Below are 27,695 nucleotides of genomic sequence, written 5' to 3'. Positions count from 1 at the left end.
AAAATCACTAATACATCTTGCCTTTGTGCTAGGCTTGTGGTCTGTTTCCCGAACTCACTTATTTCCTCTTTCTGCCCAGGTAGTCTGTAGTCTCTATAGAGAAAATCACTTCTATCTCCCTCACCTTTCCCTACAGTCAAATTAATCTTCACCCAAATATTTTCTACCATGGTTGCCCTGTCTGGTTCCTGGGTTTCCTCATATAAATATACAGTATTATCCTACATCACTCCCTTTTACCTACTCGGTTTCTTTTCAATAAGGTCTGCCTATCTAAACCTATATTCCAGCCTTGGGTTTTAACTCACCAAATCAGTAATATTTATAAGGTTAAATTTATCTCCTTGGTTAGTCTTCTAATCCTTTTTACTTGCTGCCTAAATTTTGGGCATTTGTATATAGACATTTGAAGTCACTGGTTTTACTACTAGTTCCTTTCTTGCATTTTGTGAACTATGAACTTCAAATATATCATTTCTATTCTTCCTTAATTGCAGCTGCCACTATGATATCAAGAACAGCAGATATGCATAGTTTTCTCTCTCCATCCATGCTTTTTTATTTAAGCCTTTTTTGTTCAGTTTTCAAGATATTCAATAAACACATTTTTGTCAGCATTTATTAGGTATACTCCATCTGTAGTCAAGAGACTGTCATTCCTGTTTCTAGATGATGGTCCAGAAATCCAAATCCTATTATTAGAAAACACCTTATTAGTTACATATTCTTTCCCCAAATCAGTTTTCTCTTCTTCATCTTTTGCCTTAAACAGGCAGGAGTAAAGAAAATATAAGCTATGCTCCTCTGATCTTATGGTTTCTTTGTTTTTTTGCCCATGACTTAATAATAATACCATGGGATTATTTAGTCAATAAACATTTATTAAGCACCCACTAAGTGCCGGGTATTATGCTAATCATTAAGGATACAAAGACAGTCAAAAGACAGTTCCTCTCTCAAGAGGTTTACAAACTAATGGGGAAGATAACACACAAAAAAGAAAGAGTTAAAGGGGGCGGGGAGGGAAAAAGCAATCTGGAATGGGGACATGATGGAGAAGTACAGAGGAGTGTAGCAAAGTGGGAAATGAGAAGATGAATGGCCTGGGTTTCCTCCTTAAGTGGAGATTCTGGGAAGAAAAGCTTCCTTCTCCAGTCAGAGAATGGCAGAGTCCCTATGGGCAGACTAATATTTTGATGCCTGTACATTAATATAATTGGTTCCTATTTATCTTGCTTTATTCATTTAAATGTTTTATGTGCCGTTAAATGTTATTGTTAAAGTAAATTAAATATTAAATGGTTTGTGCTTTTGTGCATTCTGAGGAGTCCACAGGCTTCACCAGCCTGCCACAAGGTTTATGACACAAAAAAGGTTAAAAGTCCCTATAACAGAGCCAAAGGGAAAAGTGAAAATTAGAAAGAATCCACCAGTAACACCCTGAAAGAAACCCTAAATGGATGCTCCCAGAAATATCATAGCCAAAAAACAGAATTTTTAATTTAAAGAAAAAATACTGTAAACACACAGAAAGAAAAATATCAAATACAAAGGACTATGTTCAGGATCACAGAATGACACAAGACTTAGCAACAACACAATGAATGAAAGGAAATCTTAGAATATGATACATCAAGAGCTGAAAGGAAAAAAAAAGCTTCCAAACAAAAATTACTTATCCTGCAAATTCCAGTATAATTCTATAGGAGAAAAACATACTTTTATTAGAACAAATAGAATTCAATTATTCCTGTTAAGAAAAGAAAAGGTAGGTAGAATCTCGAAATGCAAACATAAGCAACAAGAGAAATCTAGAATGGTAAGTATAGTTAAACTCACTGAAGGGGCTAAAAGATGATAAAATATTTATGTCCCAATAGGTGGAAAAGAGATCATTGTTTCATCAAAACCCTACTATCCTTAAAGAAGCAAAGAAGACCAACTCAGTGCCTGGGCAGAATTTTGGACTGTTTTGTTTGATTTAAGGGAGTAAAGAGAAGGAAGGGAAAAAGAAATATACTAGGGAAGACATGAGGAAGAGGAAAGAACTGATTATTTCATGTAACTGAAGCACATCAGAAGAAGAATATATAAACATGGAGGTAGGGATGGTAGGGAACAGCAGGCATTTCATGACCCTTACTGTTAAAATTAACCTTACATTAAGAGCAATAAGGAAATACGAAGATACAGAAAGAGGAAAGAGATATAATCTAAGAGAGATTGTAGAATTAGGGAAGGAATAGGCACAAGAAAAACAATCTACAGAGGACAGAGTATAAAAGGAGAAATTAAAAGATAAGAAAACGAAGACTTGGGTCTGGGTTGAATGAAAAGAGGGAAGGCAAATGAGTGAGATGAGATGACTCCAGCTGTATGCAGTGGGGCTATGGCATAGGCAGAAAGTGCCACTAATCTCCCCATGTGGAGATACTGGGGAACATACCTTCTACTTTTGGGAGTGTTAAGAGAATGTAAAATGGAAGTGCTTTGAATAGTCTATAGAACTTATGTAGATATTCTGTAATTGGTTCTAGACAGCTAGCCACAACATGAAGAGAAGCCTCTTTGACTGGCTCCAGAGGTATTTGAAATACCCTATCAGCTTCAGTCACTTCTGAGCTTACCCAATCCTCTTGGCAGAGCTCAGTGGTTCCTTCATTCATGGAAATTAGAGATAGATGTAGAGCCTACAACTTTGTGATTTCAAAAGGCCGTGACCTCTTGTGACTCCTAGTAACAAGGAACCTCTGGTCATGTACACTTTTTATAAAGGGGTCAGATCACATGAGATCCTTCCAAGAAGCCAAAGCACACTTCCTAGATCCTCGGGAAGTATTCCAATATAACCTCTTGCTATAATGTGTTTAAATTAGACATAAACTATGATTTGAACGGAGTAGCAGAGAGAGAGAAAAAAAAAACTTTGCCTTCAGGCATAGTCAAAAAGGAAGAATTGGGTACAATGTTAATAAGGGTACCTACCAGCAGATTGCTCCTCTCTGGCAATTATTATGGCAGTCTGGGCAGCTTCTCTGTATTGTTTCAGTGCCATGTACAGACGGAAGAGATATTTAGCATCCTTAAATTAAATATATATTTAATTACATTAATGTTATATTAATTATTATATATTAAAATTATATATTTATACAATATATAAGTATAGGCATAAACATATTTTTATATTAAATTAAACATATAATAAAATACATTGGCATTATATTGGCGATGATATATATTTTCATATATGCCATAAGGCAGATAACATATGGTACAGAACACATTCAATACCAGTTACAAAGCCTATATTCAAACTGTAGGGATATGCAGTCCCAGACCCAAATATGTCCTTCACCTACAAACAGCTACGTAGAATAAATGATAGCCACAGTTATTCTACCTCTCAACTACCAGGATAACTGGTAACCACATTCCCAGCCCCAACTGCTTCCTGATTAGGAGGACTTCTCTTCCCTTCTTTTTTCTATTCTCTTTCCACTAGCTGTCCCCAGAACAGAAGTACAGTCTCTGCCTCCCCAGGCTTGGCTAAGGACAGGATCTATAGTAGCAGGAGTAGTGGTGTTGTAGCCCTAGTATTAGTCTTGACAATGTCCTCACTCATCTCCTCACTAATACCATCTCCCCCATCCTACTGTTTATCCCAGAAATTCAGATCCTATAATATATGTTCAGGATAGCCTGGGTGTGTTCTTCTTGAAATCTGGATGACTTTTACCACAGGAAGAATATATCACCACTTGCCATGTGTTTGGGAACTTACGAATCTAATCATGAGTGGGCAATCTTCACTCACTAATACTCTTTTTTTTTAACTTATTTTTCCAAGATTAGTATTGTCCCATCCCACTTATACTCATTTTGTCTCAATGATCCTAGAATGCACATCTAAGCCCACTTCCTCATTCGCAAGTGCTCCCCCCTTTCTCCTATCTACCTTAAATCAAACTTCCCCAACATCCTATTCCAGATTTTCACACACACACATATACACACACACACACACACACGCACACACATACCCCTCCATTGTACCCTCTGGAATACCTGATCCAAAATTAACTAACTTTCCTTTCTCACTCCTTCCATCTTCTGGCACTCATTGAAACTTAGCTTCCTGGGCAAGCCAAGATGGTAGAAAATCACGATGTGGAAGGACTAACTGTACTTAAATAACCTTATCTTAGAAAAATAAATTGAACAAGCCATAAATGTACTCCCTAAGAAAAAATCCCTGGGACCAGATGCATTTACAAGTGCATCTTACCAAACAGTTAAGTAACAATTAAGTCCAATACTATATATCCTAGTATTGGAATTAATTGACACAAAATTTTTAAATAAAATACTAGCAAGGAGATTACAGCAATATATCACAAAGATCATACACTCTGACTTTGTGGGAGTTATACCAGGAATGCAGGGCTGGCTCAATATTAGGAAAATTATAAGCATAATTGACTGTATCAATCATGAAAAATAACAAAAATCACATGATTATTTCAATAGATGAAAAAAATCTTGTGACAAATATAATACCCATTGCTATAAAAACACTAGAAAGAAAAGGAAGAAATGGAGCCTTTCATAAGTAACATTTATCTAAAACCAAGACAAGCATTACCTGTAATGGGGATAAGCTAGAAGACTTCCTAATAAAATCAGGGGTGAAGCAAGGATGCCCATTATCACCACTATTATTCAATATTGTACTAGAAATACTAGCTATAGTAATTAGAGAAGAAAAAAATTAAAGGAATTAGAATGGGCAATGAGGAAACCAAACTATCACTCTTTGCAGATGATATGAGAGTATACTTAGAGAACCTTACAAAATCAACTAAAAAACTCAAATTAACAGCTTCAGCAAAGTTATAGGTTATAAAATAAACCCACATAAAACATCAGCATTTCTATATACTAGCAACAAAACCCAGCAAGAAGAGCTAGAAAGAGAAATTCCATTTAAGATACCTGCAGATAACATAAAATACTTGGGAATCTATCTGCCAAGACAAACCCAGAAACTATATGAACACAATTACAAAAACTTTTCACACAAATAAAGACCAATCTAAATAACTGGAGAAATATTCATTGTTCATGGGTAAACCATGTCATTATGTTAAAAATGACAATTCTATCTATATTAATTTATTTAGCCAGTGCCATACCAGTCAAATTTCCATAAATCTGGAAAAAATAACAAAATTCACATGGAAGAAGAAAAGATCAAGAACATCAAGGGAATCAATGAAAAAAAAGTAAAGGAAGGTGGCTTAGAATCAGATTTCAAACTATATACAAAGTGGTAATCATCAAAACAATCTTGTATTACGAAACAGAATGGTGGATCAGTGGGATAGGTTAGGTACACAATACACAGTAGTAAATGACCATAGTGATCTGTTATTTGATAAACCTAATAATTCAAACTTTGGGGGGCCAAGATTTGACAAAAATTGCTGCAAAAATTCAAAAACAGTTTGGCAAAAACTAGGTGTAGACCAACATATGAAAGCATATACCAAAATAAGACAAATGTAGGTACAGGATTTAGACATAAAGGGCACTATCATAAGCAAATTAGGGGAGTATTAAAAATTTCACCTGTCAGATTTATAGATAAAAAAAGAGTTTATGACCACACAAGGGAGAGAGAGGGTCATGAGAAGTAAAATGGATAATTTTCATTACACTAAATTAAAAAGATTTTGCACAAACAAAACCAATGCAGCCAAAATAAGAAGGAAAGGTGGAAACTGGGGAATAGGGGGGAGAATGTACAGCATGTTTCTCTGATAAAGGTCTCACTTCTCAAATATATAGGAAACTGAATCTAATTTATAAAAATAAGGCCCATTCCCCAATTGATAAACAGTTAAAGGATATGAACAGGTAGTTTTCAGAAGAAATTAAAACTACCTATAGTCATATGAAAAAATGTTCTAAATCACTATTGATTAGAGAAATGCAAATTAAAACAACTGTGTGGTACCACCTTATGCCTATCAGATTGGCTAACATGACAGCAAAAGGAAAAGGACAGATCCTGGAAGGATGTAGAAAAATAGGGACACTAATGTACTGTTGGTGGAGTTGTGAACTGGTCCAACCATTCTGGAGAACAATTTGGAACTATGCCCTGATACACATTCCTCTCCATCCTAATAATACTAGGGGACTTCAACATACATATTGATAATCCTTCAAATACCCTAAATTCCCAGTTCTTTAAACTGTCCAAGTTCCATGACTTTATTTCCTAGTCTACTTAATCAAAGAGACCGTCACACACTTGATCTGGCCATCACTCACAACTGTTCCACTTCCATGATCATAAACTCTGAAATTCCCTCTTCTGATAACATTTTATCATTACATCTTTACTTCTGCCTTATGATCCCTAAACCTGTTCTTCATCTCCACAATTACCTAAAATCTCTCTCACCCTTCAGTTCTTTACCAGGCCATTACTCTTCCACTGGCTACCTTCTCATCCCTTCACCACCTTCACCCTTTGGGGAAATAATTCATCTCTCCATGATCCTATAATCTGGAATTCCCTGCCTTTTCTTAGTGCAAATAATGCCTTGTCCAACCTCAATACTAAATGTCACCTACCATCCAACTCCTTTGTGCTTATTCACATGATACTGGAGTTGAAACAGCTGAATGGGTCCCCTACAAATTTATGTTACCTAATCTCCCTAGCATCTTTCCTCAAATGCACAATAGCATCCTCTCCTCAGTACTGAGGATTCCTGCTCAACCCCATACATCACCAAAAAAAAAAGTTATTCATTGAAAGATCCCTCTTCTCCTTTCCTCTCCATCTCACATTAGTCAGACATCTTCCCCCTTAATTCCATGCTCAGAGGAAGACAGGGTACTTCTTAAGAAGGCCAACCACTCTACATGTGCATATTTGATCCCATCCTCTCCCATCTAATCCAGTAGATTGCCCCCACTATCATCTCTATTCCAGCACTTCATCTACAGCAAATGGCCCTATCACCACTACTCTCACCAATCTTCAATGTCCCCATATTTATTGGTTGCTTCCATGCTGCCTATAAACACATCTATGTTTTACCTGATCCTCAAAAAATGTTCACTTGATTTGATGGTCTCAGCTAGCTATCACCCTATCTCTCTCCTCTCTTTCATCACTGAATTCCTTGAGAAAGCTATGTTCTCTAGAGGTTTCCACTTCCTCTCCTCTCACTAAATTCTAAACCCTCTGCAATCTGGCTTCTGCCTTAATCATTTAATTGAAACTGTTTTCTCCAAAGTTATCAATGATCTAACTGCCAAATCCAAAAGTCTTTTTTATTCATTTTTCTTGATCTCTCTTCAGCCTTTATCACTGCTGATCATTCTCTTCTGGATATTCTCTTCTCTCTAGATTTTTGTGACACTCTTTTCTCATGCTTCTCTTTCTACCCATCAATTTCCTCAGTCTTCTTTGATGGCTTTTTTTCTCCTGCCCTGGGCCCTCGTCTCTTCTCCCTTTATACTATCTTGATTGGTGGATCAGCTCCCATGATTCAAATATCATCTCTATGCAAAGATTGGTTCTCAGATCTATATATCTAGCCCTGAGCTCTCTCCTGAACTCCAATCTCATATCACCAATTGCCTCTTGCACATATCAAACTGGATGTCTTTTAGAAATCTCATATTACATAAATATACATGTGTGTATATATATTTGTATTTATATATGAGACACCATCTCACTTCTAGATTTTTGTAGCACTGCTGCTTCTCCCGTCTGGACACTCTTCAGTCATCTTCCATGTAATGCCCACTAACTGTCACCGATCTTCCACAAGGCTCCTTTCTTGAAGCCTCTTTTTCCTCTATATGTACTATTATGCTTGGTGATTTCATGAGCTCCTATTATTTCTATGCAAATGATTCCCAAATTTGCATAGCCATCCCTAAACTCATACCTGAGCTCCAGTCTCACACTACCAACTTTTCTTTTGGACATCTCAAACTGGAAGTCCTTTACACATCTGAAACTCAGTTAAGTCCAAAAGAAAACTTGTTTTCCTTCCAAACCCTCCCCTTACCCCAACTTTCCTACTACTGTTCAGGCCACTACTACCCTCACATCACTCGGATTCGCAACCTTGGAATCATTACACATATGTCCCCCTCTCTTAGAGGTGTGCTGGTAAATGTTTAAGATCTTATTCCTGGGGCAGCTAGGTGGTGTAGTAGATAGAGATCTGGCCTTGGAGTCAGGAGGACCTGAGTTCAAATCTGGCCTCAAATACTTGATACTTCCTAGCTGTGTGACCCGGCGCAAGTCACTTAATCCTGGTTGCCTCAGCAAAAAAAAAAAAATTAAAAGAACCTATTCTTTGCAGGGGAAGAAGAGGTGGGAAGTGTGCCCTACTTAACTTTTAAATTTAATCTACATTGCAAACATTTTTTGCATCACTTTCTTAAGTCTAGACAATCAACCAAACAACTGAGCCCTGATTTGTAGTATTTGTTGATATGAGGTGTAAATGATAACACTGGAAATTTAACACTCTGCTCTTTCAAGCCTATTTGAACTGTCTCCAGCACATACCTGTTTTTTCTTCATTCACACAGCCACCAACTTAGTTTGAAGTCCTCATCATCTCTTGTGTAAACTATTAGAATAATTGCTCTCCCTTCTTCAAGTCTCTCCCCACTCCAATACATTCACCACTTAGCTATCAAAGTGATTTTCCTAAACCATAGGTGCATATATGCCACTCCTGCTCTTCATAAGCAGCAGCAACTCTATATTACCTCCAGGATCAAATATGAAGTCCTCTGTTTGCCATTTAAAGCTCTTCATACCCTGGCCCCTCCTTACCTTTCCAGTCTTCTTAAATATTATGCACCTTCACATACTCCAAAATCCAGCTACACTGGCTTACTTTTTCCAACAAATATATCAGACAATAGGGAGATGGATTAAATTAAGGGTAACAAGGAACTTTGGGAGATTGTGGAGAAGGGAGATAGGAAGTCCCACTTCTTGTAAGCACAGGACTGGGGAGTGCCAGCTGAACTGAACTGCAAGGCTGGGGAATCCAGCTGTCAAGCGGAAAGATTAGCTGGCACCAGAGGAAGAGAAGGGGTGAGGGGAAGAGATACCACCAAGGCTGTGGCTAAGGCCAGGGCCTGGGTGGTCCTTGCCTCAGGCGGAAGGGCCAGGGAAGGAAGTACTGAATCAAGGCTCTTGTCAGAAGCCTGAGTAAAGGTCTGCTCAGAATAAGGGCCTGGGGAAAAAATGCAGGGTAGGAGATGTGGAAGGTAAACAAGGCAGGAAATGAAGGAGGGGTGGACTAGAGGAAAAGGGAAGGAAAACCAAGGGAAAGAGGGAGTGGGCAAGGGGCGGGGCATGGGAAACAGGGAGGGCCAGAGGAGAATGGGGAGTGGCAGGAGGGAACAAGGGAGAATGGGGAGCAGCAGGGGGAGTCAAGGGAGAATGGGGAGCCGAAGGAGGGGTTGGGGGAGAACAGGGAACAGAAAGAGGGGCCTAGGGAGAATGAACTGGAGACAGGAGCTGGGGAGGTGGTGCTATCAGAGGCTGGGGAAGAGGGGGGTGCTGTAGTCCTGGGGGCCATAAGAAGGTCATCTAAAAAGTCTAGTTGATCCCTATTCCCCATTTGTGGAGCAGCTCTAGCTTCGAGCACCTTACAATCTTTTCTGAGAATGAGATCACAAGAAAGTTCAACAACAGCCATTATGTAGGAAATCTCCACCCATTTTCTTTCTCTGCGACAGTATAGTTCTAACTGTGAGAGAATATTTTGCTGTAATGTCCCAAAAATGGGCCATGCCTCATAATTTTCCAGGTGATGCTGAGGCCAAATGGTATGGAAAACAACAACAACAACAACAAAAACCACCAGCCTTTTCTTTTTAAGTTCTTTAGAGAAACTAAATTCTTTTCCAATTTTGTAAAAGACAGCCCAAAGATGAATTTTGGGGAATTGAAGAGGATTAACCTTTTGTTCCTTCCTTAAAGGATGATTTGGAAATAAGCCTCAGGAAACAAACAAAAAAAACCAAAAGCCCCCCAAAATACCTGAAGTTTTCCCAATTCCCTAGGGCCGAGAGAATTGAGAAGACTGGGCCTATGCTTCCAATAGGGAGTCTGAAGGTGTGCCCAGGTCCATGACCTCCAAAAAAACCACTGGACCCAGAGCCTGAGAGTGTCAGGCTGAGTTCAAGACAGCCTCATAGCTATCTGACCTAATGCGACCTGAGAGGTCAGGCCCAAAAAGCACTTCCAAGACAAGCCTTCCTAGGTGCTTGGAAATCCACCAACTACAGGGCAAGAAAGGGACTGGGGGAGGGGAGAGGCTTAGGTACCTTCCAGTCTTGGCTGGAGAAGAGCTTGAGATTAGCCAGTTTTTGCTCGTCAGGGAACCACATGTTGAGGTTTAGGGGTGCTGGGACCCCAAAATCACAACACACTGGTCCTGCCCACATGAATTCAACTCTAGCTTTCTTTTATCCAAAGACAAGGTTTATTAAAGATCCACCATATTGGCCAGACTCAAGGAATCTGAACATTTGTGAGCTATTAGCTAGATTATAAGAACCTGAGCCTTGGCTAGATTTTAAGAATCTCAGTCCAAAAAGATATTTAATATACTGATTCTGCACTGGAGGAACATACTTATCATACTTATCCTCATAAGACACGCCATATATCATCTCTTTGCTGTCCTCCAAGTCTGGAATGTTCTCCTTCCTCACCATTACCACTTAGTTTCCCTATATGCCTTCATATCTCAGTCCAAATTCCATGTTATGCAGGAGGTCTTTCCCAGTTCCCACCAGTTTAGTACAACTATAATTACATACAATATATTATATTGAATCCCATTACAAATGTAAAATTACTACTGTACAGACAAAGTTAAATCATGCTCAATAATTTAAAACATTTAAGAGAGAGTATCCAGTTGATTTTATATCAACTGTAAAAAAAATTTAACTAATCCCTACCAGAATAGTGTACCACATCTAGTAATTCAATTTCTTATAATCTGGTAGTTGTCTGAATTTTAAAACTACTAAAGAAAAATATGAAACTATATTGTATGGAGGTAGCATAGTGCAATAGAAAGAGTACTGTATTTAGAGTCAGAGGATTTAGGTTTGAGGCCCAGTTCTACCACAACTCATTTGACCTTTCTGGGCTTCTTAGATAGAAATTAAAGGGATGGGATTAAATGACTTCTGAGGATCCTTCCAGCTCTAAATCTTATGACTCCTTGGAATTGAAATAGTACATATACCCTTTTCCAATAAACATATCAATATATAAAGAAAAAGAAGTAATTACATGGGAAGAAACTTCATTAATTTGACTTGAAAACTTGTGATACTTTGGATATAGAAATAAATTTGGACAGAGATTATAAACCCTTATACTATTAATCATTATATGCTTTCTGTCTCAAAATACTAGTCAATTTCATCCATTTATGAAAAAAAAATTTGTGGAAAGTCTTCTATATGCACAGTGTTCTGGGACAAAATGATATTTAATATACTAATTTTTAATATACTAATTCTATGATGGATATGTATAATGTAATATTACCTCTTTTGTCTTAACAATGTTATTATATCTATGTGTTTAGATACTCTAATACCTTGCACAGCACCTTGATCATATGAAACTATACCCCAAGTCAACTTGACTATTCACAAACACATCACTACTAGTACCAACTTTACTGTGACCCTCTCTTTGCTCCAGTCTTAGTTTCTCTCTTTTTTTTTTTAGGCAATTGGAGTTAAGACACAGCTAGTAAGTGTCAAGTGTTTGGTCTGAGGTCAGATTTGAACTCAGGTCCTCCTGACCTCAGGGCTGGTGCTCTATCCACTGCGCCACCTAGCTGTCCCTCCAGTCTTAGTTTCTGATACATTGGCAAGATACTTTGCTGTAGTCTTAGTTTCTGATACCACATCAGTAAGATAACTAGATTAAGACCTCATGTCCAAACGCTGCTTTCTTTTCCAAAATTCAACTTACATTCTTAAATATTTAAAAACTGACAAGTTTTTAATATGTTCAGGCTTTAATTAAACTGTTTTTCTTTTAAAACTTTGTAATTCAAACTTTTCACCAACTTAAATTACTTCTTACCTCTCTCCCATATTAGTACGAATTAGGAAGGTTTTACAATTTTTACTAGGTGATAATGGGACTTAAATAGAATTCATTTGCAGAAAACTTTTGTGAAAGCATTTGACACATCAGAATATTTCTGAAAACTGCACAGGTGTGATGACTTTAATACCTTGGGCATGCCATCACTTTCACCCATGAGATGATCTATGAGTTGATTGGTCAGTGATTCATCATTTGCCTGTCCAACCTATTAAAGGAAAACAAAATCAATTACTTGTAATATTTCTCTAAAAATCATTTGAGCTTATTATCAAAATATAAATTTAGCTCTATTAAACAGAAATAAGTCCAGACATCATCACTGAACATAGACATCAAGAGGTCTTCATGTTTCCCTGCCACCCTCTCCGATGTGAACCTGCCCAGAAGTAGTTATCTAAAGTTGAAGGAAAGTGGTGGAGGCAATAGAAACTAATTTTGCACACTTCTAGATACAAATCATGAATATAGTACTTACATAGCTATTAATGCCATTACGCCAACCCCAAAAGAGTTTAGAGTATCAGAATTTGTGGTTATGGTAATCTAACTTTCTTTCATGTTGTTTTCTAGAAGCACCAGGTGTAAAGAATGACTCATGGCCCACTGAAGTATAAGTCAATAATGGACAAGTATATGTGATTTAGATCACTCTCTCTTTTGAACCTAGTCTAGTCTTTGAACCTTTTCAACATCCTTCCTAAAATGTTGCATATAGAATAAAACATAATGTTTCAAATGTAATCTGATCAGGGCAGTTAACAGTAGGACCACCTTCATTATGGATACCCTGTGAAATACAGAGAAAGGTAATTTGGCTGGATGAGGTGGTAATATCCAGTTAGGTTGGAGAGAGTTTAGAGTCTGTCTTTTGTAACCTTCAAGGGTTTTTGCTAAACAGAGAAATTTATATTTTACCCTAGAAGTAAAAGGAAATCATTGGAGTTGAGCAGTAGAATCACATGGTTATATCTGCACTTAAGGAAAATTAACTTTTGGCAACATTTGGCAACTAATCTGTCTATGTGGAATGAGGATAATGCTACAGTTATGAACCTGACTAGAAGGATAGTGACAACTTCACCAGAAACAGGTAAATTTCGGATAAGGAAGGGCTTGGGAAAAAATATTGAGTTTGAGATACCTACGGAACATCAAGTAAGAAATTTCCAATAGGCAGGGGTTCTAAGATGAAAGGGTGGAAGGAAATAAGCAACCTTGAAAGATAGGTGCTGGTATTGTCCCCGTTGTACGGTGGAGGAAACCAAGGCAAGCAAAGATTAAGTGACTTGCCCAAAGTCACACAGCTAGTAAATGTCTGAAGATTTAAACTCAGGTTTTCCTGATTCCAGGTTCAGGCTCTGTCCACTGTACCACCCAGCTGCCTCTTGCAAGTGGCTAAATAGATACATGAATCATCTATATAGAGATGATGATTGCACCCATGGGTGATGTCAACCCTCTACTATGTTGAGCCTTCTTCCCATCCCCCTAGCTTCTCTGATAGATTGGTACCACTATCATTTTCTTTCTATCTCCAATTTTTAATTTCTCCTTATCTATAGGTTCCTTCTCTATTACCTATAAAGATATCATGATCTCCCTCACACTTAAAAATTGTTATAAGATACTACTTTCTCCACTAGCTATCATCTTATGTCTCTCTTCCTCGTAGCTAAACTCCTTGAGAAAGCTATCTATTTTGGGAACCTCTACTTCCTTTCCTCTTAGTCAAATCTAAATCCTATGCAATCTGGCTTCCAGCCTCATCACTGAAGTGAAATTACCCTTTTCAAAGTTGCCAGTGATCTCATAATTACCAAATCTAGTGGACTTTCATCAGTTCTCATCCATCCTGACCTCCCTTTAGAATTTGACCCTGTTAACTGTGCTCTCCTCTCTGGGTTTTTGTGATACTACTCTCTGGTCGTTGCCTTCTTGACTGGCTGCTCCTTGTCCTTTGCTTATTCATCATTGGTTATGATAGGAGTTGAAACCATTTTATGTAGACTGGCTTAGTTTTCCTTTAAGAGGTCAGAGCCAACCTCAGGATTTGATGGATCTGTGGGAATAAGGCTTGGATCATTGGTTTGACTTCCTTGACACCTAAGATATGTCTATGAAGAACTAGTGATATAGAAATGTATGGAAATTGTCACTGCTCTTCAAGGATGGCTTTCTGTTCTAGTGGTGTTGTTGTGGTAAATGCAGAGATGGAATGGAATAATGTTTTATTTGAATTAACAATCAGGAATTGTATCTTCTTTTAACCTTATTTTAAGTAGTTGCTTTTATTGTATTTTATTGTCTGGCAGTATTGCACTGCATTCTAATTCTGAACCTGAATCACTATACTAGCCTTTCCCAGCCCCAGTCCAGAATATTTGGATTTAGTCAGCAGAAGTGAGTAATGATGCCTTGGTGGTTCATTTAATTATTGAAGTAGAGGAAGAGTGATTAGAAGAAAGAGTGCCTCAAGTGACTGGACAGACAGATATAGGACTTTGGAAGGCTGTGACTGTAGCCCTTCTAGAAATATATGAGGAGCCCTCTCCAAGGGATAAGGAGAAGGTCTTTTGACTCTCTAGGATTAAGCACTGAGTGCTTAAGGAGGTTAAACCTTGAACCTATCTCACTACTATCCCAGCAGAAATACTAACCATCCCCTGGGGAGTCAGACAGTGGATAGATTTTCCCACCAAAGAACTTGGGGTTTTACAGAAGTTTAAACAGCAACCTGTGTCATCAGAAAAATTGTTAATGATAGTGTGACTTACTAGGAGCAATGTGGAGGGGGTTTTTGTTTTGTTTTGTTTTGTTTTGCTGTCAGAATTTGATCACATGGTAAGCTTTAGAGGATTTGCTCTTACATCAGTTGAATCAGTTAGAGGCCCAAGGTGGGGTCTGCTTTTTCCTTTTTAATATGGCTAAAACAGAAAGTTATGTATATACCTCAGTAGCTGATTCTCCAATGGGGAGCATCAAGGAAATCAGGATAACGTCCTTAAAAGAGATATGTTTGACAGACTGCACTGATTCCTTCTTCCCACAACTTATGTCCAACTTTACTAGGGTGTAGTTAGGTCCCTTCTTGAGGGTAGCTTCACCTGAGTGGCGCTAGGCTTTAGCTCTGTATCCCTAAGCACTAGGGTTTCCCTACTAGACTACCATAAAGGCTTGGGCAGATCAAGTGGTGAGCAGGAGATAGGGTCTGATCTAGTGGCTACTTGGGAAAATAGGATTATTCAAGCAAACAGTAACTCTGTCAGCCTCTAGGGATTGTAGAAAGTACATGGTTATTCCGAACCACCTAAGTCTGCACCAAGAGTTGAGAGACTGCTGGATAGAATGCCTCCTTAGAGTGAAGACAGGTTTGGAGGCTGAGGCTATTGTTTTAACTGTAGGACAGCAAAGTGACCAGGTCATATGACTGAGTCACAGTGGTTTGGGAAGGAGGAATGAACATATAAGTGTAAAAGGAGTTTGAGAACTGAATGGCAATTTGGAATTGTAGTTCAGAGGGACAAACATTTCTTCTTGGCCTTAAGAGCAGTTTGGAATTATCCAGATCTTTGAGCCAGAAGGTAGACTAGAGATGAAGTTGGGCATTCTTAGAAGTGTTCACTCAGTTTATAGGGCACAGGATGAGAAGAAGGAGTTTGGACTTCAAGAGTTGAGTAATAGCAGCAGTAGAGAGTTAACACCTCCAGCCTTGGCCACAACTCAACAAGCTGAACAAGAAAAAAATCAGTGGCACAGGAACAACAGGCGAAAAGAAAAACCAAAAGAACACAGTAGAAAAATGAAAGGTGGACTGAGCTATAGCAGAGACTGAGAGGATAAAACCTGTGTCGAAGCTACCGGTTATGCCCATGTCTTCAAAGACTGAGGAAAATTACAAAAATGATCTGCTCTTTCCCCAATTTTCCCTATCCGTGCTTTCCGGTAAGACAATGTAACACACTTCACTTTCTTCTTTTCCCTAAATATTTCCTGGTTCCTATTTTTTGTTTTGTTTTATTTTTGCTTCAAACAAAAAGAGGACAAATGTAATCCAAAAAAAATTTAAATTATGGCAAAGTGTTCAAAAACGGTTTATCTGAATGTTGGGAATTTTTTTCACTATGCTCTAAACTATTGTAATTACAGTATTTTTTCCCAATATTTCTTCTAAATTACAAAATAGAGAAAAGTGGCTATGTTGACTTGAAAGTTATTATATTGTCCTTAGGCTTTAAAAAAAAAAGGAAATACTTGTTTGTAACAGGATGTTGATTGAATTTCTGATGAGAAAAAGAATTCAGAAGACAGGGTAGCAGAGAAAAGTTTAGACTGTAAACTATCCTCCAGGGAAGAGAAAGGAAAGGCATAGGAAGCATTCATGTCTGTTCCCATCCAGCAGAGCAGGTAGAAGGGAATAGAAAGGAATGAGTACCAGATAGCCAACTCTACATTCCATAGCCACACCACAAGTCCATATATGAGGAGCTGCTAGCAGCTAGGTTACCCTGTACCCCATATATGCCCTATATCTAGAGACACCCAACAGGTCCATAGAAGTATCCCAGTTTTGAGGAGAAAAGCCAAGGGAAGGCTTACTTTTGTTCAGATGGAAATAGGTAGAATTCCCCCTTCTAGGCCACAGTTGTGGTGGCTAATCATGGAAAGTGTATCCTAGGCATGGATATTATGAGTTTGGGAAATCAATACCTCTACACATACATACGATAGCTGCTATGTTAATTATAGTAGGTAAGGCCAAAAGACCTTAAAGTATCCTGAATCATCTCTGATAGTATTCAATAATATCAGGTCTATATAGAGTGAAAACTATTTGTTCCTTAGTAATGGGAATGAAGAAAGATGAAACACTTCACTATACAAACTCCTGTTATAATAATCTTATGTAACTATTGAAAAGGTAGACAGTATGGGGCAGCTAGGTGACACAGTGGATAGAGCACCGGCCCTGGATTCAGGAGGACCTGAGTTCAAATCCGGCCTCAGACACATAACACTGACTAGCTGTGTGACCCTGGGCAAGTCACTTAACCCCATTGTCTAGCCAAAACAAAAAAAGAAAGAAAAAAAAAAGAAAAGGTAGACAGTATCTGGAAGCTTACAGTAGATAATCAAGAGCAAAATTTGTGCTCATCATTGAAGCTGTTCTGTACCTTGTCAATGTGTCAGACCAGGTATCCTAGGGTCCAGGTGAATGGGATGGGCCTACTAATCATGCTTCTTCTCTTATCCTATGGCTGAGACTAGTAAGTAGTCACTTACCTTCACTTGGGAAAATGTTCAGTATACTTTCACTGTTTCTCCCCACGCCACCACAGTTCTTCCTTATACTGCCCATCTAATGGGCAGTGACCTAAAAGAGGGTCCATTTCCTGAGGGGAGTCCACCACTATATTGATGTGATATTGACTGATATGAATGAGGCCACACTGGCGAAAGCCTAATGTTGGATGGCAGCTCATATAAGAAATGAAGTTTGAAAGATCCACCCAAAGAAAATTCAAGGTCTAACCTACTCACTTAAGTTTTGGGCAATACATTAGATTGGGAGAATTCAGATGATTCTAGAAGTAGTCCATAATATGTTATTGACTCTCTCAATCCTTCAGATTGTGAGACTGCACTCCACAGTCAAAAACAATCTCAGAGGCTTATTGGACTCTTTGGGTTCTGGAGAATCTCAATCTCAGTATTCTGATAGTGCCCATGCACTGAATTGCCCATAACCCTGCCTTTTTCAAATGGAGCCCAGAATAGGTTAAGGATACCTTAAGTTAAGACCTAAAGTAGATTTTCCAACAGTTTTTCCCTCTGAGTCTTTTTGACCCTGTGAAGCCTACATGTTTGAGGTCTCTGTCCATAAGAACTAGGTGAGGGGTGGAGCCAAGATGGCAGAGTGAAAGCAGTGACTTGCTTGAGCTCTCCCCAAACCCCCTCCAAATACCTATAAAAAATGGCTCTAAACAAATTCTAAAGCAGCAAAACCCACAAAAAGACAGAGTGAAACAAATTTCCAGCCCCAGACAACCTAGATGATTGATCAGAAAGGTATATCTCACTGGGCTGGTAGAGGAGCACAGTTTGGCATAGGTGCTCAGGCCACATTGAACCTGGAGCAGGCCTCAGAGGACTGAATCACGGGCACCTGTGGCAGTTTCCAGACTCCTCAATCCACAAATGCTAAAGACAACTTAGAAGGTCAGTGGGAAAAGTCTGTTCTGTGGTGCTGAGAAAAGAATGCGGGGTCTCAGCTCCAGTTCCCCAAGAGCACGGCCCTGGGTGGGCAGCTACCTCCTGAGCTTCTGGCCCACAGACTGAGGGGGAATCCAGTGGCTGATCAGAGAGGGATTGCAGGGATCTCTTTGCCAGTGCTGAGGCAGGAATCTCTTGCTTTGCCTGTGCTTGGATCTGGGTCATAGTTCTGGGCAGCAGTCCTGGGGCAAGGAGGAGCACTGGCGTAGTGGAGCTTGTAGTAGCTGTGAAGAGAAAACCCTCCTCACAGTCACAGGAGAGAAAGGAGTACTTGTGGTCACTAATAGACCAGAGCACAGGCCAGGAAAGGAGTAAACACCTCACCCTTTATCATACCACCTTGCAAGAACTGAATATTTACAGTATCTCTGAAAACAGCTGTACAAACCCCCTAAGCTTGGGACAGTACATTCTCCACATTGGAAGCAGACTCTTACCTTAACAAAGAGTTTAAAACTCAAGTAATTGGCCACGATCATGAGCAAGCAGCGCAAAAAGAGTCAGATTATATTACCTTACTTTGGTGACAAAGAAGATCAAAATATACAACTAGAAGAGACAACAAAGTCAAAGCTCCTACATCCAAAGCCCCCAAGAAAAACATGAATCAGTCCCAGGCCTTGGAAGAGCTCAAAAGGGATTTTGAGAAGCAAGTAAGAGAAGTAGAAGAAAAACTGGGAAGAGAAATGAGAGTGATGTAAGAAATCATGAAAAACAAAATACTGAAGAAAATAACACCTTAAAAAATAGCAAAAAAGGTGCAAAAAGCCAATGAGGAGAAGAATGTCTTCAAAAGCAGAATTGGCCAAATGGAAAAGAAAGTCCAAAAGCTCACTGAAGAAAACACATCCTTAAAAATTAGAACCGAGCAATTGGAAGCTAGTGACTTTATGAAAAATCAAGACATTGTAAAACAAAACCAAAAGAATGAAAAAATAGAAGACAAAGTGAAATATCTCACTGGAAAAATAACTGACCTGGAAAACAGATTCAGGATAGAGAATTTAAAAATTATTGGACTATCTGAAAGCCATGATCAAAAAAGAAAAAGAGCTTAGACATCATTTTTCAAGAAATTATCAAGGAAAACTGCCCTGATATTTTAGAACCAGAGGGCAAAATAGAAATTGAAAGAATCCACCGATCTCCTTCTGAAAGAGATCGCCAAAGGAAAAGTCCTAGGAATATTGTAGCCAAATTCCAGAGTTCCCAGATTAAGGAGAAAATATTACAAGGAGCCAGAAAGAAACAATTCAAGTACTATGGAAACACAATCACGATAACACAAGATTTAACAGCTTCTATGTTAAAGGACCACAGGGCATGGAATATAATATTCCAGAGGGCAAAGGAGATAGGATTACAACCAAGAATCACCTACCCAGCAAAACTGAGTATAATCCTTTGGGGAAAAAAGTGGTAATTCAGTGAAATAGAGGACTTTCAAGCATTCTTGAGGAAAAGACCAGAGCTGAATAGAAAATCTGCCTTTCAAATACAAAACTCAAGTGGAACATGAAGAGGTAAACAGGAAAGAGAAATCATAAGAGACTTATGAAGGCTGAACTGTTTACATTTCTGCACGGAAAAATGATATTTACAACTCATGAGACCTTTGTCTCATGTAGTTGGAGTAGCTGGAGGAAGAAAAATTATATGCATGCATAGATAGATAGATAGATAGAGAGAGAGATAGAGAGATAGAGAGATAGAGAGATACATAGAGAGATAGAGAGATAGAGAGATAGAGGGTACAGGGTGAGTTGAAGATTAAGGGGTCATATCCGGAGAATAAAAGTAAGGGATGAGAGAGGATTATATTCGGAGAAGAAAAAAGGGAGAGGTAGAATGGGGTAAATTATCTCACAAAAAAAAAACAGAAAAGCAAAGGCTTACAGTGGAGGGGAAACGGGGAAAGGTGAAAAGCAATGAGTGAATCTTATTCTCATAGGATTTGGCTTATGGAGGGAATAACATACACATTCAATTGGGTATGGAAATCTGTCTTACCCTACAGGAAAATAGGGGGATGATAGAGAGGAGGGCAGACTGGGAAAGGGGGTAATCAGAAGCAAATACTTCTGAAGAGGGACAGAGTCAAAAGAAAGAATAGAATAAATGGGAGGGGAGGATAGGATTAAGGGAAATAGAGTTAGTTTTTCACAACATGACTACTATGGAAGTGTTTTGCATAACTGCACATGTACAACCTATATTGAGTTGCTTGCCTTTCCAATGAGGGTGGGTAGGGAGGGAAGAAGGGAGGAAATTCAAAACCTAAAGTTTTAAAAACATATGTTTTAAAAAAATGTTTTCACATGCTACTGGGAAATAAGAAATACAGGAAATGGGGTACAGAAGTCTACCCTGCCCTACAGGAAAATAGAAGGGAAAGGGGATAAGAGAAGGGGAGAGAGATAGAAGAGAGGACAGACTAGGGGAAGGCATATTCAGAATGCATGCCATCTTGGGGTGGGGGGAGGGGTAAGATGGGGTGAAAATTTGGAACTCAAAATCTTGTGGAAGTGAATGTTGAAAACTAAAAATAAATAAATTTATATATAAAAAAAAAGAACTAGGCTGAGTGGAATCTTTGGAAGACACCAAGGTTTGTTGTTCAGTATTTAATTATGCCCAACTCTTTCTGATGGGGTTTTCTTGGCAAAGATAATAGAGGGGTTTGCCATTTCCATCTCTAGCGGATTAGGCAAAAAGAGGCTAAGTGACTTGCCTCAGGTCACACAGCTAGTGAGTGTCTGAGGCCAGATTTGACCTCAGGTCCTCCTCACTCTAGGCCTAGCATTCTTTCCATTGAAAAATCTATCTGCCCCTTTGACCAGATTAAAGTACCATTAATTAGACTTTTGGAGCCTTAAGATCCCTGAAGTGGCCACCTGCCATTCAAAAACAATTCCCTGCATATTATTGGGTCCTAGTTGCTACTGAAAAGATGACATCTGATCATACAATTACCCTTCATTCACAGTTGCCCATTATGAGATTGGTGATGCAAAATGGTCCCTCTAACAAGATGCAAAGAGTATCTGACATGAACTTCTGACTATGGACAATGTGAGAATTTCTTACACTTGACTATTAACATTTGCTACAGAGGTTTTTTTTTTCTTTTAAACTGAGAGTAAGGGCAGGAAGGAAATAAATAGCTGTCAATTGAAAAATAAAATGTACAAAAAAAGATCCACAGTGCATAGGGTTCTGTTGTTAGATGGAAATGTCATATTAAAGACTGTACTTACTCAGCCCCTTTGGGTGTTAGTGCTTTTTATGAACAAATTGTGTTTCAGTCCTAGCCCTATTGCTTTGCTTCCTCTTCTAGTCCAATTGGCCTCCTACCAAGGACTTGGGTCTTAAAGAATGCTGTTTCACCGGGTTCCCTGATGCCTTGATCCATTATGAAAGGGACATACGCAGCCAACCCTCAGCATCCATTAATCTAGTAACAGAAGACACCCTGATGGATAGAAGTACTAACAAGAATTTTGCTGATTCTTCCCAATGCAAAGTTACTTGTAGGGCATGCTAGTGCCCATCAAAGATATCACATATCCTCTGATGACCTGCTTAATCAGGCTGATGTCCATGCAAGAAGAGGAAAGACTGAGAATTGGATCCATCATCAATTTGGACACAGAGATTGTGATGCTGTGTTGCAGTGGGGGTGGGAGTATATGATCCCCTACACTAAGGATAATGTAGTTACTTCTGATCAGTGATGCTTCATTTGCCAATTGAGTCATTTGCCTTTGAAATATCATGTGGCTGTCAACTTGCCTCTGATGAGTGGATTAATATTGTTCCTATTTCCCCTCATCTCAGGCAAGAAGTTTGCTCCTACTGAACATGATAACTTACTCAGGATGCAGCAATGCATATTAGTTAAATCTGCCACTCCATCAGACACCGTCAGAGTTTGTACAAAACATGTCTTCCCCCACAAAAAGAGATGAAATAGAACCTCAGGGCAAATGTTGAGCTGTAAAAATAAATAAGAATAGGAGCAGAACAGGGGTCCTCCTGGGACAATCAGAGAAGATCTGAAGAAAAGTCCCAGGATGAAGTTTGATCCCTGTGAAGAGTAAACACCTCCAGGCTAGGTCACAGGTCCACTTAAACAACAGCAGCAACCCCTGGGTTTAGCTGAGTTGGAAGGCTACCTTGACCCCAGCCACAGGAACTTTTACCCCAGGGATAGTAAGGGGTGTTAGGCATCTGAGTTAAGGAAGATTGAGGGAACCTCTGTTGACAAGGAATTCCAGACCCAGCTGTGCTGCCAAGATGGAGTCAGGGGTGAGAAGGAACCAGCACACACTAGTGAGTGCAGAAGCAGTGGAGAGGAATGCTTCTGGCTGTGGGCACTTACAGGAGGCTGGAGGTCTTGGTTCCAGTTAACAGGCCAGAGGGAAGAAGTGAAGGAGGATCTGAGGCCATCTTCCATACCCCAGGACTACAGTTGATTATAAAAACTGAACTACTACACATTTTTTAAAAACAATACATAAGGAGAAAAAAATTCAACCATAGAGAGTTAATACAGGAATAGAGAAGATTGGGGTTCATCTTCAGAAGAGGATACAGAAGCAAAGAACTCTCTTCTATCCCAAAGAGTAACATCAAATGGTCACCTGCTCAAAAAAGAATTCATAGAAGAACTTAAAAAAAAGACTAAAGAATAATTTGACTACCTGACAGCTATGATCAAAGAAAGAATCTTGATACAATGATACAAGAAATAATTAAAGAAAATTGTCCCAAAGCATTAGAGCAAGAGGGAAAGTAGAAACAGAAAAAAATCCACTTATCACTACCTGAAAGAGATCCTATGGGGAATACCATAGGAATATTATAATCAAATTCCAAAACCTCCAGATCATGGATAAAATAATATGAGCAACAAGAAAAAAAAACAATTTAAATATGGTAGTGCCAAAATTAGAATCACACATGACCTAGCAATGTTGACACTAAAAGACCAGAGGTCTTAGAACACTATGTATCAAAGAGCAAACTAACTGGGGTTCTGGCCCAAAATATTGCAGCAAAGTTAAGCATAATCCTGATTGAAAAAAAAATTGACATTTAATGAATTGTCAGACTTTCAGGACTTTTCAAAAAAAAAACCTGAACTTAATAGAAGATTTAACATATAAGAGCCAAGAGAAATATAAGGTACATATCATAGTCTAATTACAAGGAACTCAATAAGACAGACTGTTTACCTTTTATGTATGTAAAATGCAAAACGTATGTTTAAGATTGTTAGCAATTGGGGGCAGCTAGGTGACGCAGTGAATAGAGTACCAGCCCTGGATTCAGGAGGACCTGAGTTCAAATCTGGCCTCAGACCAAACACTTGACACTTACTAGCTGTGTGACCCTGGGCAAGTCACTTAACCCCAATTGCCTAAAAATTTTTTAAAAAAAGATTGTTAGTAATTGGGTAGTTCAGAAGAAAAATTGGGGTAGATCTGAGTATGATAGGACTTTTAATAGTAAAACAATTTAGGAACAGCTAAAAAGAACAATTATTTTATACAAATAAGATGTGAGAGAAAGAACTGACATAGAGGAATTAGATGAGGGAAGAGGGCTGTTAGTTCTAGAAACCTACTTTCTTCAAGAATAGGTTCAAGAGGGAAAAGTACATATATATCTAGAAGAGCATAAAAGTCTTCTAAATTTAGAAAGAAATAAAATGCTAAGGGGATAGGGAGGAGGGAAAGAATAAGGGAGGGATCCCTAGAGCGGAGAGTGAGGGAATAGGTTGAAGTGGGGTATTTAGATTTAAGGAAATGGAGGATAAGGGAGGGATCCTTGGAGGGGGCTAGGTTAAGTAATAGGAGGGCGAGGTAGAGAGTAGAAGTAAAGTAGAGACATTAGGAGGGATAGGAAATAAGAGATACACACAAATTTTAAAACAAAGATAGGAAGTAGAATTTGTTAGGGAAAGTATATGTGTGTATGTATGTATATGTATATCCATATATCTACATCTATATATAAATATATCCATACTTAATTATAGCCTTCTTGGGGCAAGGGAGGAAGGGGGAGAAAAGTACAAAGTAAAAAGTACACAGCAGAGAACAAAAGAAAACGAATAAGGAAGCAAAGAAAAGACAGACAGCTCTCAACACAATGCATAGTACTTATTATAAAGGCTTTCTTGAAATGAAAATTTTGAATCCTCTCTTACACTCTGCTGCGCACATGACATGCTTTTTTTTTCTTTTCTTATTATGTATTTAAGTTTCAATATTTAGGCTTATATTTCTTTTCTTATTATTTATTTACATTTCAGTAATTTTAAAAAAAGGAAAAGAGTAAGGGGGAGTCTTCAACAAACCCCCACAAAATAAGAGGGTAATCCTTCAGTAGAGGGAACATATATTTAGTATCTAAAGGAACATAATTTAGTATCATCTCCCTGATAAGGCTCTTAGGAAGATGGAGATTTTAGCAGGTGGGTCAGGGAACAGTGAGTGGGTTGCAGTATAGAGTGAGTATGGCTATCATTTTAGGTCCTGGGACAGGTTACACGCAAGTGATTTATGATCTTAGCTCCCTTTCTATACATGGCCCTGTTTTGCCATAGGTATAAATGATAGTGTTGTAGGTAATGTCATCTGTTCTGTGGACCTGATTCTGATGATGATCTTATGTATCATTGTTTTTACATAAAGAGACCTAACCCGAATTACCCTTAATATTATACCCACTGCATAGACTGTATTTTTAGAAAACTATATTATTTTATCTTTTTATTATTTGTGCTGTTTTTCCTCCAATACTCCTTATGCTAGGCTTCCTCCCAAAATTAGAATTATTTTAAGATGATTTTAGAGATAGAAGATTCACAAGAGAAATTTTGGGACCTTGCCACCAAGCATCAGGATGTGGTAGGAGTGGTATTTATTTTGTGTAGACTGGATTGGTTTTCTGTTAATGGGCAGAGAGGTTATCTTTAGGATTTGGTTAGTCCAAAGGAATAGGGTTTGAATCATTGGGTTGGCTTCCTGCGGCATAAAAAGTCCAGATTAGGGAGAGCTGGTACTCTTCAATTTAAGAACAAGTCCTACACCCCACAGGATCACTTTTATGATCTAGTGTTACCATTGCTATGGTGAATGTGGAAGCAGAATGAAGTAATATTTTATCTGAATTAGCAACCGGAAAGTGCATCTTTTTAAATATTACTGCAAGGTTGTTTTTATTGTATTTTGTGGTCCATAAGTGTTGTACTGCATTTCTATCACCAGACCAGCCTAAGCTAAGCCTCACCAGAACATCTGTGTCACAATGTGTCTACCAATTATGTGTATACCCCAAGGTTCTGTCCTAGGTCATCTTCTCTTCCCTTTCTACATTCTCTTTTTTGGTGACTTCATCAGATTCCATGGGTTATAATCTCTATACCACCTCTATAACACTATTTGCCAGATCTTTATGGTCAGCTCTCTACTCTTTTCTTAGCTCCAGTTCTACATCACCAACTGCATATTACACATTTCTAACTGGATGTTCTAATATTGGAATATCTAATTCAATATGTCCAAAACAGAACTCATTATATTATCCCCCACCTCCAACCTATCCCTCTTTCCACCTTCCCTATTGCTAACAAGAGCACTGCCATCCTTCCAGTTACCAAGGTTAACAGCCTTAGTGTCATCCTTGCTTTCTCACTTTTACTTGTTTTCCACAAATTCTCTAGCATAGATCATCTTTTCTATTTAGATAGCCACCACTTTAGTTCAGGGCTTCATTCCCTGTCTCCTAAACTATTATGATAGTAATTGGACTCCCTGCCTCAAGTCTCTCCCCTCTCCAATCCATCCTCCTCCTAGCTGTTAAAATGAGTTTCCTAAAGCCCAGGTCTGACAATGTAACACCTTCCCTCCCACCAAATTCAATAAACTCCAGTGGTTTTCTGTTACTTCTATTATCAAGTATAAACTTTTCTGTTTAATATTTAAATGTCTTCACAGCCTTGCCCTTTTATATTTTTCTTGTTTTCTTATACATTTCTCCTACTTCCTGATCCACACACATGACTCCATCTCTTATCTCCATACCTTTGCATTGGCTATCTCTTATCCTTGGAATGCATTTTCTCTTCAACTCAGCTGCAATACCATCTTCTATATGAAGTCTTTCCTGCTTTTCCCAGATGCTAGTATACTCTCTCTCCCCAAATTACATTGCATTCATTTTACATGTATTAAGTATATAGTCTTTTATATGCACAAGTTTCATCTACCCATTAGAATGTAAGCTCCTTGACCACAAGAACTATTTCACTTTTGCCTTTGTATTTTCATTGCTTATTACAGTCTCTGGCACATACTAATGGCTTAATAAATACTTGTTAATTAATTTATAAAGCCTATTGGGAAATATACCTAGAAAATTATCACAAGGAAAACATCCAATGCCCCTTCATAGATATAAGGTTAGCCTTACTCCCTGCCTCATCCACATATTCTATTTATTTCTTGTGAACAGAATATTAAATCATAGAATCATTCATCATAGAAATATAAATACCGTAATAACATGATAAATTCATTCAATTAAGTATGGGATTACTCAAAATAGAGTAATATTTTTTTCCCTTAATTATGTCTAATCATCTACATTTCTTACGGTATCAATTGCCATTTCTATGGCCGTGTTATCCTCTGTGTTTGAACATTTCAGGAAATGCTTTAAAGCCTGTAACATAATAATAAATACATGAATAAAGTTAACAAATAGTATAAAGGATTAGATGTATATTAATTATCCCATAATAGTAGAGTCCAACAGATGTGAATAAAGTACAAAATATTAATATTTAATTAATAGACATTATTTTAAGGATAGTCTATCATAGCAGTGATGAAAGCCAAGAAAATTTCTAACCGAAATTTAGTCTATAGGCTATTTGATTACATCAAGGAATCTACAATTCACTTCCAATTACCAATTTCTTATTGTAAGAATTTTGCTTTCTTACTGTTGTCTGCCCAAGACCAAAGTGAATTTTCTACTTCCACAGTAGCACAGACATGTTTGACACTGGGTTCAATCAGTTAACTGTTAATATTACTGATGATCCGGAAGGATTAGTAAGGACTAGTAAGTCATTCACAGTTTACCTATGAGTAAGTAATTCTAATAAGTAAAGCTATTTGTTATAGTCATATTTTACTTA

At 38.3% G+C, this 27,695-nt stretch overlaps 1 protein-coding gene across 1 annotated transcript in view; it reads right to left on the bottom strand.

Annotated features, from left to right (window-relative positions):
* Nucleotides 1-27,695, bottom strand: part of LOC110211898 (WD repeat-containing protein 19-like) — a 180,673-nt gene that overhangs the window by 38,145 nt on the left and 114,833 nt on the right. Inside the window, exons 28-30 of the mRNA XM_020991511.2 lie at nucleotides 27,146-27,214; nucleotides 12,339-12,416; nucleotides 2,986-3,082 (exon numbers count right to left, since the gene is read on the bottom strand). Coding sequence (XP_020847170.1) covers nucleotides 2,986-3,082; nucleotides 12,339-12,416; nucleotides 27,146-27,214 — 244 coding nt within the window. The remainder of the gene's footprint in view (nucleotides 1-2,985; nucleotides 3,083-12,338; nucleotides 12,417-27,145; nucleotides 27,215-27,695) is intronic.

Source organism: Phascolarctos cinereus, unplaced genomic scaffold (assembly GCF_003287225.1).
Source record: "Phascolarctos cinereus isolate Bilbo 61053 unplaced genomic scaffold, phaCin_HiC Scaffold_9;HRSCAF=440, whole genome shotgun sequence".
NCBI classification, from domain to species: Eukaryota; Metazoa; Chordata; class Mammalia; order Diprotodontia; family Phascolarctidae; genus Phascolarctos; species Phascolarctos cinereus.
The sequence above is the reverse complement of the archived record's forward strand: the minus strand, read 5'-3'. Positions and strand labels throughout refer to the sequence as shown.